This window comes from Pseudophryne corroboree, chromosome 4, assembly GCF_028390025.1.
Source record: "Pseudophryne corroboree isolate aPseCor3 chromosome 4, aPseCor3.hap2, whole genome shotgun sequence".
NCBI classification, from domain to species: Eukaryota; Metazoa; Chordata; class Amphibia; order Anura; family Myobatrachidae; genus Pseudophryne; species Pseudophryne corroboree.
In genome coordinates this window covers 483,866,421-483,882,272 of record NC_086447.1, presented here as the reverse complement: position 1 = coordinate 483,882,272, position 15,852 = coordinate 483,866,421, and the positions used below count along the sequence as shown (strand labels likewise).

Here is a 15,852-nt window from a genome sequence, read left to right as displayed (position 1 = left end):
CCATTGGAGAGTGCATGGTCTTCATCATTTGATAAATAAATATATATATATATATATATATCCATATATAGTTATGGCACTCACATTCCACAAATCATCCACGCAGGTGCCATCCTCAGTATTCGTAGAAGAAATGGGTTCCTAAGCTCTCAGCTAGAAAGAACCAGGCGGCACTCCATGGTTTTTTTTTTCAATAATAAATCAAACTCTGTATTGAGCAAAGTGGTAAACAAGCATAGTGCAGACCACCAATGTTTCAACGCCCAATTGGCGTTTTTTAAGTGCACAGTCTAGAACCTGATCCCTACAGGAGGAGGTGGGGCCCCCCAGGCAGGAGGGCCCTCCGGTGGTTTCCCCCGTACCCCTGTGGGCCAGTCCAATCCTGCGCTATTTTAATTCCACATTCAAGCAAATAGCATGGATTTTAATCAAGCAAAAATTACACTTTGAAAAGAAATGAATATACTTTATAGTATTTTACAACTACGTGAGAGGGGTAAAGTCAAAGCTTAATAACTGCTTCATTCTGATGTAGCTGTTACTCGGAAGTCACTATTAAAGCATTTCAGTGTTCTTCTTCCTAAGTGATCAGAAGAAACATTGTTTTACAAATCGTTCTGATCAAAATATGATTTGCATCTGTTATGGTAAATTAGTTTGTACTAGTTTAGGATGATTATTATTCTGGAACAATACTCTTCATACTGGCATGGCACAGCTTCTTTAAATAGATGTTAATTAAGTTTAATTGCTTTATTATCTGCATAATTGGCACGCAGAATGGGATGATGCGGCAGTGTATAAATGCAGCTATTTCTGTAACTAGCCATGGTGATACTATGTACATGAAAACTGAGTACCATATAAAAAAACATGCAAATTAGTTGTGACCATTCCTTTTTCATTTGTTAAAAAAATAATTTTAAAAATCTTTGGTTTTAAATAAAAAAATAAACCTTAAAGTACAAGCTGGTGTAGGAAATAGTATATATATATTGGTATATAAATGCAAAGTCTCTCTTGTATTTTTGCTCATCTGCAAGTTTATTGCAAGCATTTTCTATTGCAGCCTTTAACACATGTTATAGCGTGGTACGCGGCCTCTTCCTTTAGTAGGGCCTAAATGTCTGAGCCTAGATTCCACTACTGACTAATGTTCCATAAACCTCTGGAGATAGAAGCAATGGGGCTGATGACTACTCATTATAGACAACGCAAGACAATTTATTTCTATGTGGAGTAGGTCACAAAGAAAAGTTTTGATTATTACTGGCAGAAAAATATATCTATGCTGGCAGGATTGGAAAGACTGCGCTAGGGTCACTATCTATGTGGAGTTTTCATGTTCCGCATGTGTTTGTGTGGGGTACTCCCACAGTCAAGAACTATGCTGTTAAATTAAATTGGGATACAGTCACACTGTAGACACTTACCACGTCAACATTCATAATGTTGACACCACAATATCGAACTATTATTATTATTTATTTATTTATTAACAGTGTCTTATATAGCGCATCATATTCCATTGCACTGTAAAACTTTGCAACTAGAATGTTGACATGGTTCAATGTGTTGACAGACAGCGGGTTAGATGCGTCATCGTTAGGAGAGTGATAAAATGGAAAGTGATAAATGACCAGCCAACCAGCTCCTAACTGTCATTTTTCAAACAGGGCCTGTGACATGGAAGTTAGGTGCTGATTGGCTGGTGCTGTTTCTCTCTCCATTTTATCACTCTCTAAGCAATGATGCATCTAGCCCAAAATGTTTTTCATCCTCAGAATATCAACCTGTCCACACTGTCAACATCGGAAATGTCGACATTCTTTGAATGCCGAAGGTTAGGGTTAGGCGTCGCTGGGAGGTTTAGGGTTAGGCTGTGGAAGGGGAGTGGGTTAGGGGAGAGTTTGGTTGAGGGATTAGGGATAAAATACTAACCTAAACTGCATCTCTGTCAGAAGTGTGCAGTGGAAGTGACAGTCACATGACCAACGGGGCTCGGAAGCCGTGATAATCATTTGGCCATGTTGATATTGTCATGTCGACCTGATGCATGTAAATATAACTGTCAAAATAACATACTACGCCCAATTAAATTGCTTCTGGCAAAGGAAACCTGGAGGGAAATGTACTAAACATCAGGTCTGAAATACAATACCAACGAAGCTCAAAACTACTGCAAAAACGCAGAGATACCACACTTTAGCACACCTTAGCACACTTTATTTCCATCCCAATTCACCCAAAATTAGAAAGTAGACTGTAAGCTCCTGAGAGACATGGACTGATGTGAACGATTATTCTCTGGAGAGTACTATGTAATATGGTGGTGCTATACACTCAACAATAATAGCAGAACTTTGTCAAACACTCCTATAGAATTCCATTATATTTAATGTAGCATCAATGATCGTAGACACTAAAAGCAACATTGAAATTAAATCCCACGGTACTCTTTATGAGCTTTCAGATAATATATAGCTATAATCACTAAGTGTAAATGAAAGTATTTTCCTATATATAATATGAATGAGTCATGCATGGAAAATCACATATTACAATCAATCTAATACAATTACAGGCATAACTCATAATAAGTAGTTAATGAAAACTATTTAATTAACTTTAAAAACTTTATCACTGGGCAATTTATCACTTTCCAAGGCTTGATAAATCTGGGCAGGGAACAGTTAGTTTCTCGACGGTCAGGATCCCAGCGGTCATAATACTGACGCCAGAATCCTGACATCCATGGGAATTCCGACGGTCAAAATCCCGACCAGGGCCCCGAATTCACACTCAGAGGGGTGGTCCATGTCACCCCCTGAGGGGGAATAACTTAATGTGGTGAGCAAAGCATGTCGGGATTCCGGCGTCGGTATTATGACCGCCGGGATCCCGACTGTCAGGATCCCATACTGATCCTGTCTGGGCTTTAGTCACCACTGTCCCTAATATATATATATATATATATATATATAAACATACACTGATGCTGTGATAACGCAGGTAAGACAAACCGATGAACATGTGTTCACCAGCTCTGCCCTGCTTTGGTTAAACAGATGGTTAAGATTGGTTATTACACAGGAAATACTGTCTTGCACTTTCAGACTACTATATTACCATTAACTTTTCCAAAAGGAATGAAATAATCTCTGCATTGTCAGTCTAAAATACTCTAATACTAGTCCTGTGTGGTGAAAAGAAAGACAGTGACTGACAACAGAATCAGCTATGATGAGTCTTTTTAACAAACGGCAACAAACACTTTCTTATGCCTTTTGACCAGAAAAAGTTATTACAATATTACCCGGTGCAGGATTTTACCTATGCAGGCCACCCAGGTAAAAACCGCTACCTCAGCCCAGTGTCAGTGAAACAGATGCAATCCGTGAGACTGCACTGGTTTCACTGTGACTGGCAGTGACTTTATATTGAAAGTCCTACCTGCCAGTTAGAGACACTACAGGCTATCCAATTGGGTGGTGTTTCCTCCCTATGGGACTGCCAGTCTGAGCTGCAAATAGCAGAGAGCAGGCTTCTTGCACTCTCTGCCTTTCGGGCAGTCCTAACCGGCGTCTATGGGCTGCAGCCAATGTAGGCCATAGAAGCTGGGGGTTTGCACATGCGCAGTACTGCCGTGTTACTGTACATGCGCCAGTCCCGGCATCTGTCAGCTACATTGTAAAAATGCCAGGACCTGGCCAGTGGCAGGGACAGGGACCTGGCCAATGGCAGGGACAAGGGACCCGTCAGCACGGCTATGAGCAGCCCTCCTTCTCCGCGAGGTACAGTAGGAGCCACTGCTGGTATTCTGCTTCTCCTGATTTACCATGACGTAAGCAGCAGAGAAGTCACTGATTTCTCAGCTGTTACCTCTTTTGTTTATAATGCATCCTCATAGTCCACTATGGGGACAGCAAAGTCAGCCAATTTATGAAGTTTTATGAACCAATTTATGAATGTTTTTAACAAGTGCAGCTTTTCACAACATTTGTTAAAAACGTAATACTTTAGTTCAGGACTGCTGATGTCCAATTGCTCCTTTGGATGTACTGTGCTGCATACACAGCTCTTGTGTCTCCTGCATCCGCAGTACAAAAGCTGCAGGCGACCTTACCGGCTTGCGCATATGCAGTCCAAAGACCTTAAAACTGCTTACTGCTGATGCATTCTCTCTTGTATTTTAGCTATACTATAACTGAAACAAATTAAATAGTTTGCTTTCAGCTGCCAATATGGACACAATGTGCCTGATTCTTTGTCGCACACAAATGCTGCTACAAACTCCTTGCCTAGTGTTAAACCATGCAGTCTAATGTGCTGAGACGCTCACTTTTAGCAGGCGTACAAGCAGGGACGCTTTAAGAGAGGAGGAGGCCCGTGTCTAGCCTCCTCTGTTCGGGCCCCCTCCTCTCTGCCGGGAGCGCTGTAGAGTCTAAGCTCTAGAGGGCTCAGACTCTACTGCGCATGTGCAGATCCCCGGGAAAATGGCGCAGTGGCCATTTTATCAGTGATTTCTCTACTACGCATGCGCAGAGCTCTGTGAAAATGCCCACTGCGCCATTTTCACTGGGTTTTAACAGTACTGGTGGCATCAGCGTAGGACTCCAGAGTGGTGAGTATTCAAAAAATGGGTGCAGTGTGTGCGGTGTGGGCCCCCCTGAACTCAGGGGCCGTGTGGACCGCACACTCTGCATCCATTATAGATACTCCAGTCCGTACAAGATGTAATACTGATTGGTTCATCCCTATGGTAGGTGCAGTTTCTAAGTCTGACCACAACCTCCTATGCTTGTGTCTATTTATCTGGGAGCACAGCCACTTGTACTGACACTTCCACAACACTCCCATAACACACCCACTGAACGGGCCATGTTTGCATGCACTACTAGCCACCTCCCATTCACCGCCGAGGAACGTCCATTGCTTTTCCGCCATCTTTCTGATACCATTTGACCCAATCGCAGCAATACTTTTGTGCACAAACTGTACGCAATTGCTGTAGGGGTTAAAGAAAATTTTCATGTGTGCACAGTGGCAAAAAATCTCTCAACTACGTGAGCATTGGCACGTTGTGCAGATTGTGTGACATACATTATGTTCCTCCCCCACTCACATACACTACCTGGCCTACCAACTTCTCCAATCTCGGGACATACACTACCTACCCTACCAATTCCCCCAACCCCTGAGACATACACTATGGAGAATACTTCCGGACAGTGGCATCCTGCCCGCCGGAATGCCGGCAGCAGGGCGAGCACTAAGAGTCCCCTTGCGGGCTCACTGCGCTCACCACGCTGCTGGTTTCGATGGCTCGCTGCGCTCACCACAGGTTCTATTCTCACTCTATGGGTGTCGTAGACACCCATGAGTGGAAATAGCCTCTGTGCGCTGGGATTCCGGCTGTCAGCATTGTCGGCTGTCTGGATTCGGCGTCAGTATCCTGACCATCAGGATCCCGACAGCCGGCAAATTAAACACATCCCCTCTACACACCCTCCCAACTCCTCCAACCTCGGGACATACACTACCACTCCTACCAAAAACCCCCTTCCCCCTTCTCTCCAGGATATACAGTATACGCTACTCACCTAACTCAGGTACTGGTCACTGCAATTGCTGACTCCCAGGGAGGAGACAGGCTGGTTTTCAATCCAAGATGGGCAATATGAAACTGCTTTATTCAGATGCAGCAGTGTCACATTTGCCATCTTGGACTGAAAAAGAAGCTGCCTCTTCCCTGAGGGCCAGCAAGAGAGTAGAGGAGATGCTTTAGATATAGTGGTAGAGTCTGCCTTAGGGGTGTGTGGGTGCACCCCCTGCACACCCCGTGCACATATCTATGATTCTAGCTTTTGAAGCTAATTGATCTACTAATTTCTCAGTTTAATAAAATCACTGCTCAAACACCTTATGAATGCAGCTAGAGTGGTTATTCCTTGCCTTTGAATATCTTCTCCCCCCTTACCCTTCCTCCTTGATCTCTCAGTGGTTAAGGAGAATCAAGTATTATATGGTGATGGAAGATTATGTGTTAAATAAAATTCCAGGTTCCTTGACAGCCGTGACCTGTGGTCCACTTAACCTATTTTACTCCATAGCAACATATATCCAGATGTCTTCCCTTTCCTCCCTTACAAACCTACCACTTTCCTTGTGTCTCCTAGTCCTTCCCAATCTATCCCACACTCCTTTCTATTTTTGCTCCCAACCTTAAATTGATCTTCACTGATGGCATTTACTCTTTTAGTTCAAAGTTATTTGTACAGTTCTAGTGATATTACTTGAATATTTGTCTCAAGAAAACTATAAGAGGTATACAGTACTACTTACCATTGGTTTTTATCATTATTGTTATTTATTACTCCCTAGTATATGTCCATTGAATGACATCAAAATTTTCAAGAAAGATTGATTGCATAAAAAAATAATGATGATGTTAGTGCAGCTTTAAACCTGTGTTATGTTGTAGACGTTGTACTGAAGGCACAGTGAGGCTCATTTAAAGTTGTATGCATCAGAGTCAAAAGCTGAAGCATAAAATGCGATGCACAAAAAACATTGATTTGCATATATCTTATGATATAAATAACAAACTCTGACAACTATCTACAATCATGCCATTTCTAAATTGTGTTGACATCTGACTTTGAAACTTTAACTACTACGCAGTTACTCGAGCAGAATTGGTCCTAAGATTTGATTTACTGCAACCACTAGAAAATGACTGAGATATAGATGTCTGAAAAAATAAAGTTGAAATTGCTAAAAGGTACTCTTATATATGAATAATTTCATTGTATACATATAACTGATGCCTACTTTGGATTGTTATATGCTCTGACACTGAGTAAACGCACACCAGGAAGGCTATATAGCAATCAGGGCAAGACATTTCACAGATGAGCAATAAGTCTTATCGGAAGCTGAACACAAGATGGCAGCACAACATAATAAACAGGGATTAACATCACCTTTATATGTTTTAAAGATATGTACAAAAGGTAAATAGGTCTCCACTTTTAGTAAATCCACCCAGATATATTTCCTATTTTAAAGGCGTGACAGTGGCATCTGTCACCTTTAGACATGTCACATTTAGTTCAACCAATACAGCACATTAATTAAAGTTGTCTAAAGATGGGAAGCACCTTCAACGTATCAAGTACTGTACCTTGGCAATCATCCTATGCATTACAATAGGTGGAAAGTCAAACTAGCAAGACTTTGTATAATGGTGTCAAATGGTAAACAAATAATATTACTTATTGAAAATAAGTATTTATTTTCTTTTTGGCTTATGTGTTGATGCGTAGCAAACTTTGTTACAAAGAGCAATTTGTTCCTTCCTTGCACTGTCTCCAGGACATCGGTCTGTGATATATGTACACATTCTAGTGTACCCATCACATTTAGTGAAGCAATGAATGTAATACTTCAAGTACTTTAGTACATAATACTTCAATACTCATATTAATGATATAGGATTATGTTTCAACTGGTGAAGATACTGACAACTGGAGCGTCACCATTATTGAGACCAGCTGATCTAATTTTAATTTCCAGGTAATAATAAAATCATATCGTTGAGAATTTAAAAAAAAAAGGCTTATAAACAAAGCTAAGTTGCTTTACAACTATCTCTGTGATGGAAGCTGTTGTCACTGTCAAACACACATGTTGAGTAAGATGCACCTGCAACACAGCAAACTGTGCCTAGAAATTGTTTTCCTTCTGTAGAGGTAGAAGGAAATGTCATTTGCACCTTTTCCCCACTCACATTGCTTTTTTTTTTTTCAACTGTCCATACACACCCATATTGCTTACGCATCTTGAGACACAATGGAAAATATTCAATTCTTTTCATCCCCTTCCATACCCTTTCTGTTTCTGCTGATGGGCGTGGTATAATAATTTCAGCTCGAGGGCGCCCAATCCTTTATGCAGCTAAACCCGATTACTATGGATGCGATATGCGCGATAACGGGGTGCACTTTAGAAAGGAGATGTGGCGTGATATATCATTTGAAAACCGCCTATTTTGCGCTTACAACTACTTGCACTCAGGAGGTAGGGAGGCATGTAAGTACAGCAAGGAGTTGTTTGCGCAAAATGCAACCCTTGCTGACCACAAGAAAGGCACATACTCATTCTTGAATGAGGGCCGCTGTCTATTACCCAGTCTTGTTTTTGACTGTTGTTTGCAATTGTTTTGTTTTTTGTTATCACTGTTTCCAATTGTAAAGTGCAACGGAATTTGCTGCGCTATATAAGAAACTGTTCATAAATAATAATAACAACAGATGTATGCATTAAGTTGAACTTAATTAATTCATACATTTTGAATTTGCCTCTTGTTCTAATTTCCTTTTTTTGGGTATATTTGACTTTAGTCATAATAAATAATACTATCCAGACTTGTGCATATACTGTATATTGTATATGCATTGTGGTATATTTTAATTTATGTCATTAGGACTCTAAATTAAATAACAACGGTTGTATTTTTCTTACCCTTCATTTGGTTATATTGAGTTTACAAACATTTTAAAATAAACAGTACAAATTACACACTGTGGGCCTAAATCAAGGATGGACGCAATGCCAATGTTATTTACCATGGATCGATTTATGTGCCGCTGTGCATGTGCCGCAATGGTCTTGCCGCATTGCTCGCTGTTACTCGCGCCGATTATCTACCGATGTGCATACAATCTCTGCATTTCCGTACACTAGCAGTCAGAGCTCTGATCCCTTTAGTAAATGACTCAATACAAATCCCAGAGACTGTGACATTTGCATATTTTTGTACCGAATCGCAGCTGCGCCAGCATTTGCGTACATCTCTGAAACAGGCCCTCTATGTATTGCAAGCTTACTTTTGGGAAATGCAACAATAAATAAAAAACAAAATTGTTAAACAGAAGCAAGTTCAATAGAGAGAAAGCAAAACTGCGAGAATGAGAAATGGTACCAGTGCTTGCTTGCTTACTTCGCTTACATGGATAATAAATTATTGCCTACACCACCTGTTTGATGGCTGGAATCTAGTGGCTCAGCAGCTGAAGAAATTGTCTTCTCCTTAGTTTACAGCTATTATTCCTTGTTATCCTAAATCCAGTAACTACTCAATTTATAAATGTAAAAACAGAATGATAGTTACACAAACCTTTATTTATTTTGATTTCGAATACGGAGGCACCTCCTTTTGAGTGGTGGCTCCAAGTCCTCTGTCCCTGTGGTGAGAATTGGAGCTGAGATTATACATGGTGTCATTGCAGTCTTTTCTGCTGGTTTTGGCACAGGCTGGATAACGCAGCCTGTTTTAGGCAACATCCTTAGAGCATAAGCATGGTCCTCATCTGCAGGGTTGTTTAAATTTGGATCTTGTTTGTCCCCAGGTGTAAGTGACTCTTCCACAACACTCTTCTTGCTGGCTTCTATCTCTGGGTGACAATTTGAAGCACAGTTGTTTTCTTTAACAGATTCCAACTCGCTTACCACTGGCTCCTTATCCAGCATTGTCTTTTTTTGCTCATGTGACTTCTCAGAACTTTTAGAAGCCTCTGTGCTCTTTGTACCATTTACAATGACATTGCAAACTGCTGCACTACTTTCAAATCCTGGCGTGCTGGGAGCCCGAGAGTTTGGACCACAAAAATTAGAGTCATTGGATGGATGCATTTTTGTTTCCACTGGGCTACTGCTATCCGTACAGTCACTACCATTGGTTCTCTCTGAGTTACCAAAAGCCATGTTTACAACACTGATAGGTTCAGATTCAAGTTTTAAATGAGAATTAATAGCTTTATTAATTACGTTGCGGAGTCTAGACCTGTGTGCCACAGTTAAATCTATGACTCCATCCTGTAGGACCTGAAATGTATTAGGGATGCTAAGTTTAATATTTTCCGGGCTTGCTGTCCTCATTGTCAAGTCCACTATTTCAGATTTCAGATTTTCCAGAACTACTGGAGCCTGGTGAGAAGAGTGCCCTGAACCACCAGGTGAAGAGTCAGAAGTCTTTAAAGACCTTTGTTTAGAATCCCTTGGGTGCAAAGAGTTATCCTTTGGCTTTGCTCCCGATGTCTCACTGGATGAGCTTGGAATGATGCTTTCACCATTGCTGGAAAAGTCCTTTGGGGGTTTGTAATCCACTATATGAGGAAAGGGTATGGGAATAGGTATTGGAACTGGTAAAGGAACAATAACAGGGTATGGCACTAAAAGGGTTGGTGGTGGCACTAAAGGGGCAAGAGATGGTAAACCAAAGTTTACCATCTGTGGCATATGCATAGGACCATTTGGCATCATGCCCATTGGAGGGAAAGGAAGACTAGGTAAAGGACCTCCAGGTGTATGTGGTGGTAGCAGTCCTGGTGGATTGCCTGGCATTGTAGGTGTAGTTGATGGGTGCATATGAGGTGATAACATTGGTCTATGCATAGGACTAGATGTAGGACCCATAACTCTGGGACCACCTGGCGGTGGGCCCATACCAGGAATCATTGAATTGGACAAAGGACTGTTAGGATTTGAGCCATGAGGGCCTCGTAGAAAGGGTGGACGTATTTGTTGTATCATTTGCTGTTCCATGAATATGGGCAAAGGAACTGGTCCTCTGTTTGTCATAATCATGGGTGGACTTCTTGGCGGCATGCCCATGGGAGGCACAATGCTGGCAGGTGGTGGGACTGGAACTGGGGCAATATTTGAACTTTCATTCATGGGAATGGATTTGGGAACTGGTGTTGGAATTTTAGTAGCTGAGCTGTTGGCAATATCAGACGGAGAGGCAGTAGTTGAGGCTGATGATCCAGGACCTTGCATTTGGCCAGCTGCAGACACTGGGGACGGAACCTTTCTACGAGCATCTGTCAGCGGTATATTCCAGGAATCTGGAGTTAGCAGCTGTACCCCTGTGCCTTCTGCTTTATTGTCAACTGGAGGATGTAATGCGTTGCACAGTCCAGCTGGAAGGTTGGCTTGTGTTTCTTTGTAAAATATGTCCATTTTGTATTGATTTAGACACTTTGCACTGCAGAACTGAAGCCTCCGTTCCCCATCCCCAAAGTCCAGGTATTCTTTAGTATGTCGTATATGTTTACACCAATCACATACCTAAAATAGAATGAGACATGAAAATACAAGTTGAGAAGGAATGAATATAAAATCAGGATAATAATTATTTAAATTACCAGAGCAACAAGAACAAAATCAAATTTCTGTTATTGGAAAACAGAAAACAAACACAGCATAGTGTTTTAGCACTATTTCCAAACAAGTAAGTTACTTTTAGTTTATCTTCAGCCTAAGAGGGAATTCAATCAGACCGGTTAATTTAACAGGTGTGAAAAAGAGTGGTAGCCTCAGGCTTTAATGCCTGGGGCTATTAAATTAGCTCTCCTTTTTCTCGCCCGGTAAATTAACTGTTTTCAGATGTTAACACAGAATCCGGGATAAGTTTCCAGACCTACAGTATGTGTTAACGGGTTTGTGGCAACCGTAAACAGGCAATTTATCGGGTATTTCTTTTGGATCTGCTCAAGCCCCCCCAAAATATTACTATTACCTGCAACTTGAAGGCTAACTGAATAGTCCCGGGGGATCAATTAGTCTCCGTTAAATTACTGGCCCTAATTGAATTCCCCCCTCATCCATACCAACAGGTCTTCTCTCAAGTTTCATTCCATTCTCCTGTAAGAGCTATTCTTCATCCTGCTGTGGACATTCCCTGTTCTTCCTCTGTGCTGATGAAACTCCCGTACTGATTCAAACATTGACAACTCTAACAACAGATTATTTAATGAAGTGCTAATACATGTCTGCTTTGATTTATGCTTATATGTTATATCTCTAAGCTTTGTAGGAAGAAACACCTATTTATGGTAAATAAGAGAGAACTCATACAGTATAATATACCCTAATCAAACATACTGTAGAGCTTATTTAAAAAAAGTAACACTTTTGTTTTGTTTTTTTGCAAAACACCCAGTTTCTAATTAAAATTAAATTAGACTCATTATTACAAACCATTTGCAATGTGCTACCAATGAGTAATTTTCTAATAAAGTGCCCTTTAGACATGGGAGTACAGTTTTTTTCCCCAGCAAAATAAAGCACTTCACACCATGTAATATTTTAAAATACATTTTCAAATTTAAAACACCATTAAGAAAATTGTTTTTCTGCCAAGCCCAAAAACCTGATACACAGGCAGAGTATATTATTATAACTCCATCCTGAATTCTAATGTTGGCATTCTTAACTTCACAATTTGATAGATTAACTCTGTAAAAAATATTATATCTATATCTATATATATATGCTTTAGGCTACCAAAGTATGAGCATAATATATTTTTAGAATAAACAGTTTAGGTATAAGGTGGGTAGCTAAGACTTCTGTATCTCTTCAATAGTGTTACACTGTCAAAAAGGCAAAATGTATTATTGGACGGGTTTAATGTGCATACATTAAATATGGTTACCTACTCTGCTTTGATGAACCATTTGTCTGATATACTCTGGGGGAAATGTATCACATCTTCTAAACAGTGAAGAAATGGGCAAGTAGACAAGTTTCCCATAGGAACCAATGAGCTTCTAGCAAGGATTTATCATGTACATTTAATACAACGATAGGTAGAAGCTGATTGGTTGCTCCCACTTTTGTACACAAAACCTCCTAATGTGTTTCTCCAGCACACCAGCTATCACAACTGTCCAAGGAATAGTAGGGAAGTTGACTGTACTAGTAGGAGTCGCTAAATCCCAGAACAGAAGCGTGGAGTCTAACATATTGGTGTTTTTCACCAGGGACCCTTGAAAGGGGATTTGGGCTTTGCTGAGCCCAACATGCAGGTCACAGCCCTCTTACTGGGTTCCTATGTATGGGGCAGGTGAACACTGAAGGCAAGTAGTGGCCGTGAGGAGTACTAGAGCGTGGTCAATAGAAATGAGTCAGAACCACATGGGCGCATGCCCCCATCCCAGCATCCACAGCAGCGCCAGGCAGCCAATACGGAAGAAGAGGGGACTGCTGCAGCGGCGCTTACTACCAATTACATGCAGCTCCAGTCCCCCTCCCTCCTCTTCCTTCTCACCTGCCTGCACCGAGGAAGCTGCACGAGGAGCCTGTCAGCGGGGAGATGGTAAGTCTCTCTCTCTCTCTCTCTCTCTCTCTCTCTCTCTCTCGGACACCGTCTGCCATAATGTGTAAAAAGGGGGCCTGGCTGACGCAATGTGTAAAAAGGGGGCCTGGCTGCCGCAATGTGTAAAAAGGGGGCTGGCTGCCGCAATGTGTAAAAAGGGGGCCTGGCTGCCGCAATGTGTAAAAAGGGGGCCTGGCTGCCGCAATGTGTAAAAAGGGGGCCTGGCTGCCGCAATGTGTAAAAAGGGGGACTGGCTGCCGCAATGTGTAAAAAGGGGGACTGGCTGCCGCAATGTGTAAAAAGGGGGACTGGCTGCCGCAATGTGTAAAAAGGGGGACGCTGGCTGCTGCAATGTGTATAAAGGGGGACACCATCTGCCGTAATGTGTAAAAAGGGGGACGCTGTCTGCCGTAATGTATAAAAGGGTCTCTACCTGGTGTAGTGGCGCTACTGTGCAGCGTAATTTGAATAATGGAGACTACTGTGCACCGTAGTATGAATTGCTATTATTTTGTGGCCACGCCCCTTCCCCATAAAGCCACGCCCCTATATATTTTTTACGCGCCTACGGAGCGCACTGCCCCTATCTTACATGTAGGGGGGGGGGCCCAATGTCGTTTCTTGCATACAGCGTTAAAAAGCCTTGTTACGGCACTGCCAGGAAATACTTGACCTGGTGAGACGGAGCAGGGCTCTGGCATGCTACAACACTAGCCTTCATTTTCTGAACTGAAAGTACAGCAAATTATGGCTGAACTAAAGGAGGTGCATTAAAAACTACCTATTTAATCAGATAAGCAAAGTGAACTACTGTATATAGGACACTGGTGTAGGACCATTGAAGGCTTGGGGATCTAGTAGACACGGGATCTATTGTGAAAGGGAAAGTCTGAAAAAAATAGTGTCATGCCTTTCAACAGGAGATGTGTCATGTTAACAGTTATTCACATGAGTTGTAGTATTTAGAATGAGTTGTTTTTTAAAATGAGGTAACATCATTTTTGAATTGTGGTGCTCTTTACCTAGATAAAATCCACCTTTAAAAGGTAAAGTTCATCTTTAAAAAATATAGGAAACCTCTGGGCAAATGACAATATTTATCCCAAAGTTGCCAGGGGACTCTGCAAGAGTGAGGTGTCCCTCACTAAAGAGGTTGTCCCATGGTACGACGTAAGTGTGATGTAGGACACATCTTACTCTTGATGACCTCTGTGACCAGGTATGCCCCATTGCTATCAACATTTTCAATTGAGGGTTCCTAGCTCTTTAATAAAAACTGGCACTGATTTATCATTTAATTTTTCTTTTAAAAAATTGCATTTTCTATAATTAGATCAACCAAACCTAACTTTAAAACGATAATTTCAGTCCCCATTCATTGCTTCTGAGAAGTTATTGTGATTTCATTAACACATTAATTTCTCAACACCATCCGTTCTCACAGATGGCTAATACATGATCTACAATTCAAATGTGATTCTTGTTTGCACTAATGCCTTTTCTTCGTATGGCATTTTGAACAAGAATTAATATGGGTTCTCTTGTCATAGCTATAAACAGATAAACAGATGTCAGCAGTTCTCCTGATGCCTTCATTTTTGGACTGGATCCTTCACCCATCCATGATGTAAATGTATGTACTTTCACTTCCAATTATTCATAAACCACTGCCAAATGCAAGTATCAGAATGTGTTCGAAAACATAGTACAGTTTAATAAACTATCGCTGTTTAATATATAGCCTTAGAAAATAAATCTGCTTGTGGAAAATATAAATCATTTTTAACACCACTGCAAATATATAAACTGTTTTTAGGGTTAATAAGCCATCATATTACACTTACAGTATTATTGGAATGTTTTCCATGTTACCTATTCCCAATTATTGGGTCAACTAAAAAACTTTTCATTTTGTCCAAATGACTACAACTCCATCCACCCATGGGCACCCATGGACAATTTACTGTTACAAGCATCAGTGGGGACTGAGTTAACTCCATAAAACAATTGGAAAAGTTGCATGTTTTTGTTGAATGATAATCAGAAAAAGAACTGGCTTTGCAATGCTGCTCCCATATTAAAATTAAGGATTTTTATTCCCTGGAAATAATTACACCAGTCTCTTGCACGACTTTCACCAAGCTATTTTATCCATGCTTCGGACAACTATAATACATAAAAAAAAATGTGTAAAAGTAATATAAGAGTAGTAAAAAATACACCTTCATTGTACACTGCTCAAAAAAATAAAGGGAACACTAAAATAACACATCCTAGATCTGAATGAATGAAATATTCTTATTAAATACTTTGTTCTTTACATAGTTGAATGTGCTGACAACAAAATCACACAAAAATTATCAATGGAAATCAAATTTATTAACCCATGGGTGTCTGGATTTGGAGTCACCCTCAAAATTAAAGTGGAAAAACACACTACAGGCTGATCCAACTTTGATGTAATGTCCTTAAAACAAGTCAAAATGAGGCTGAGTAGTGTGTGTGGCCTCCACGTGCCTGTATGACCTCCCTACAACGCCTGGGCATGCTCCTGATGAATTGGTGGATGGTCTCCTGAGGGATGGAGCGAGACATGATGTCCCAGATGTGCTCAATTGGATTCAGGTCTGGGGAACAGGCGGGCCAGTCCATAGCATCAATGCCTTCGTCTTGCAGGAACTGCTGAC

At 41.0% G+C, this 15,852-nt stretch overlaps 1 protein-coding gene across 1 annotated transcript in view; it reads right to left on the bottom strand.

Annotated features, from left to right (window-relative positions):
- SOBP (sine oculis binding protein homolog) overlaps positions 1 to 15,852 on the bottom strand; it is a 267,379-nt gene that overhangs the window by 10,936 nt on the left and 240,591 nt on the right. Inside the window, exon 6 of the mRNA XM_063917072.1 lies at positions 9,182 to 11,133. Within this exon, the coding sequence (XP_063773142.1) occupies positions 9,184 to 11,133 (1,950 nt within the window). The 3' untranslated portion in view covers positions 9,182 to 9,183. The remainder of the gene's footprint in view (positions 1 to 9,181; positions 11,134 to 15,852) is intronic.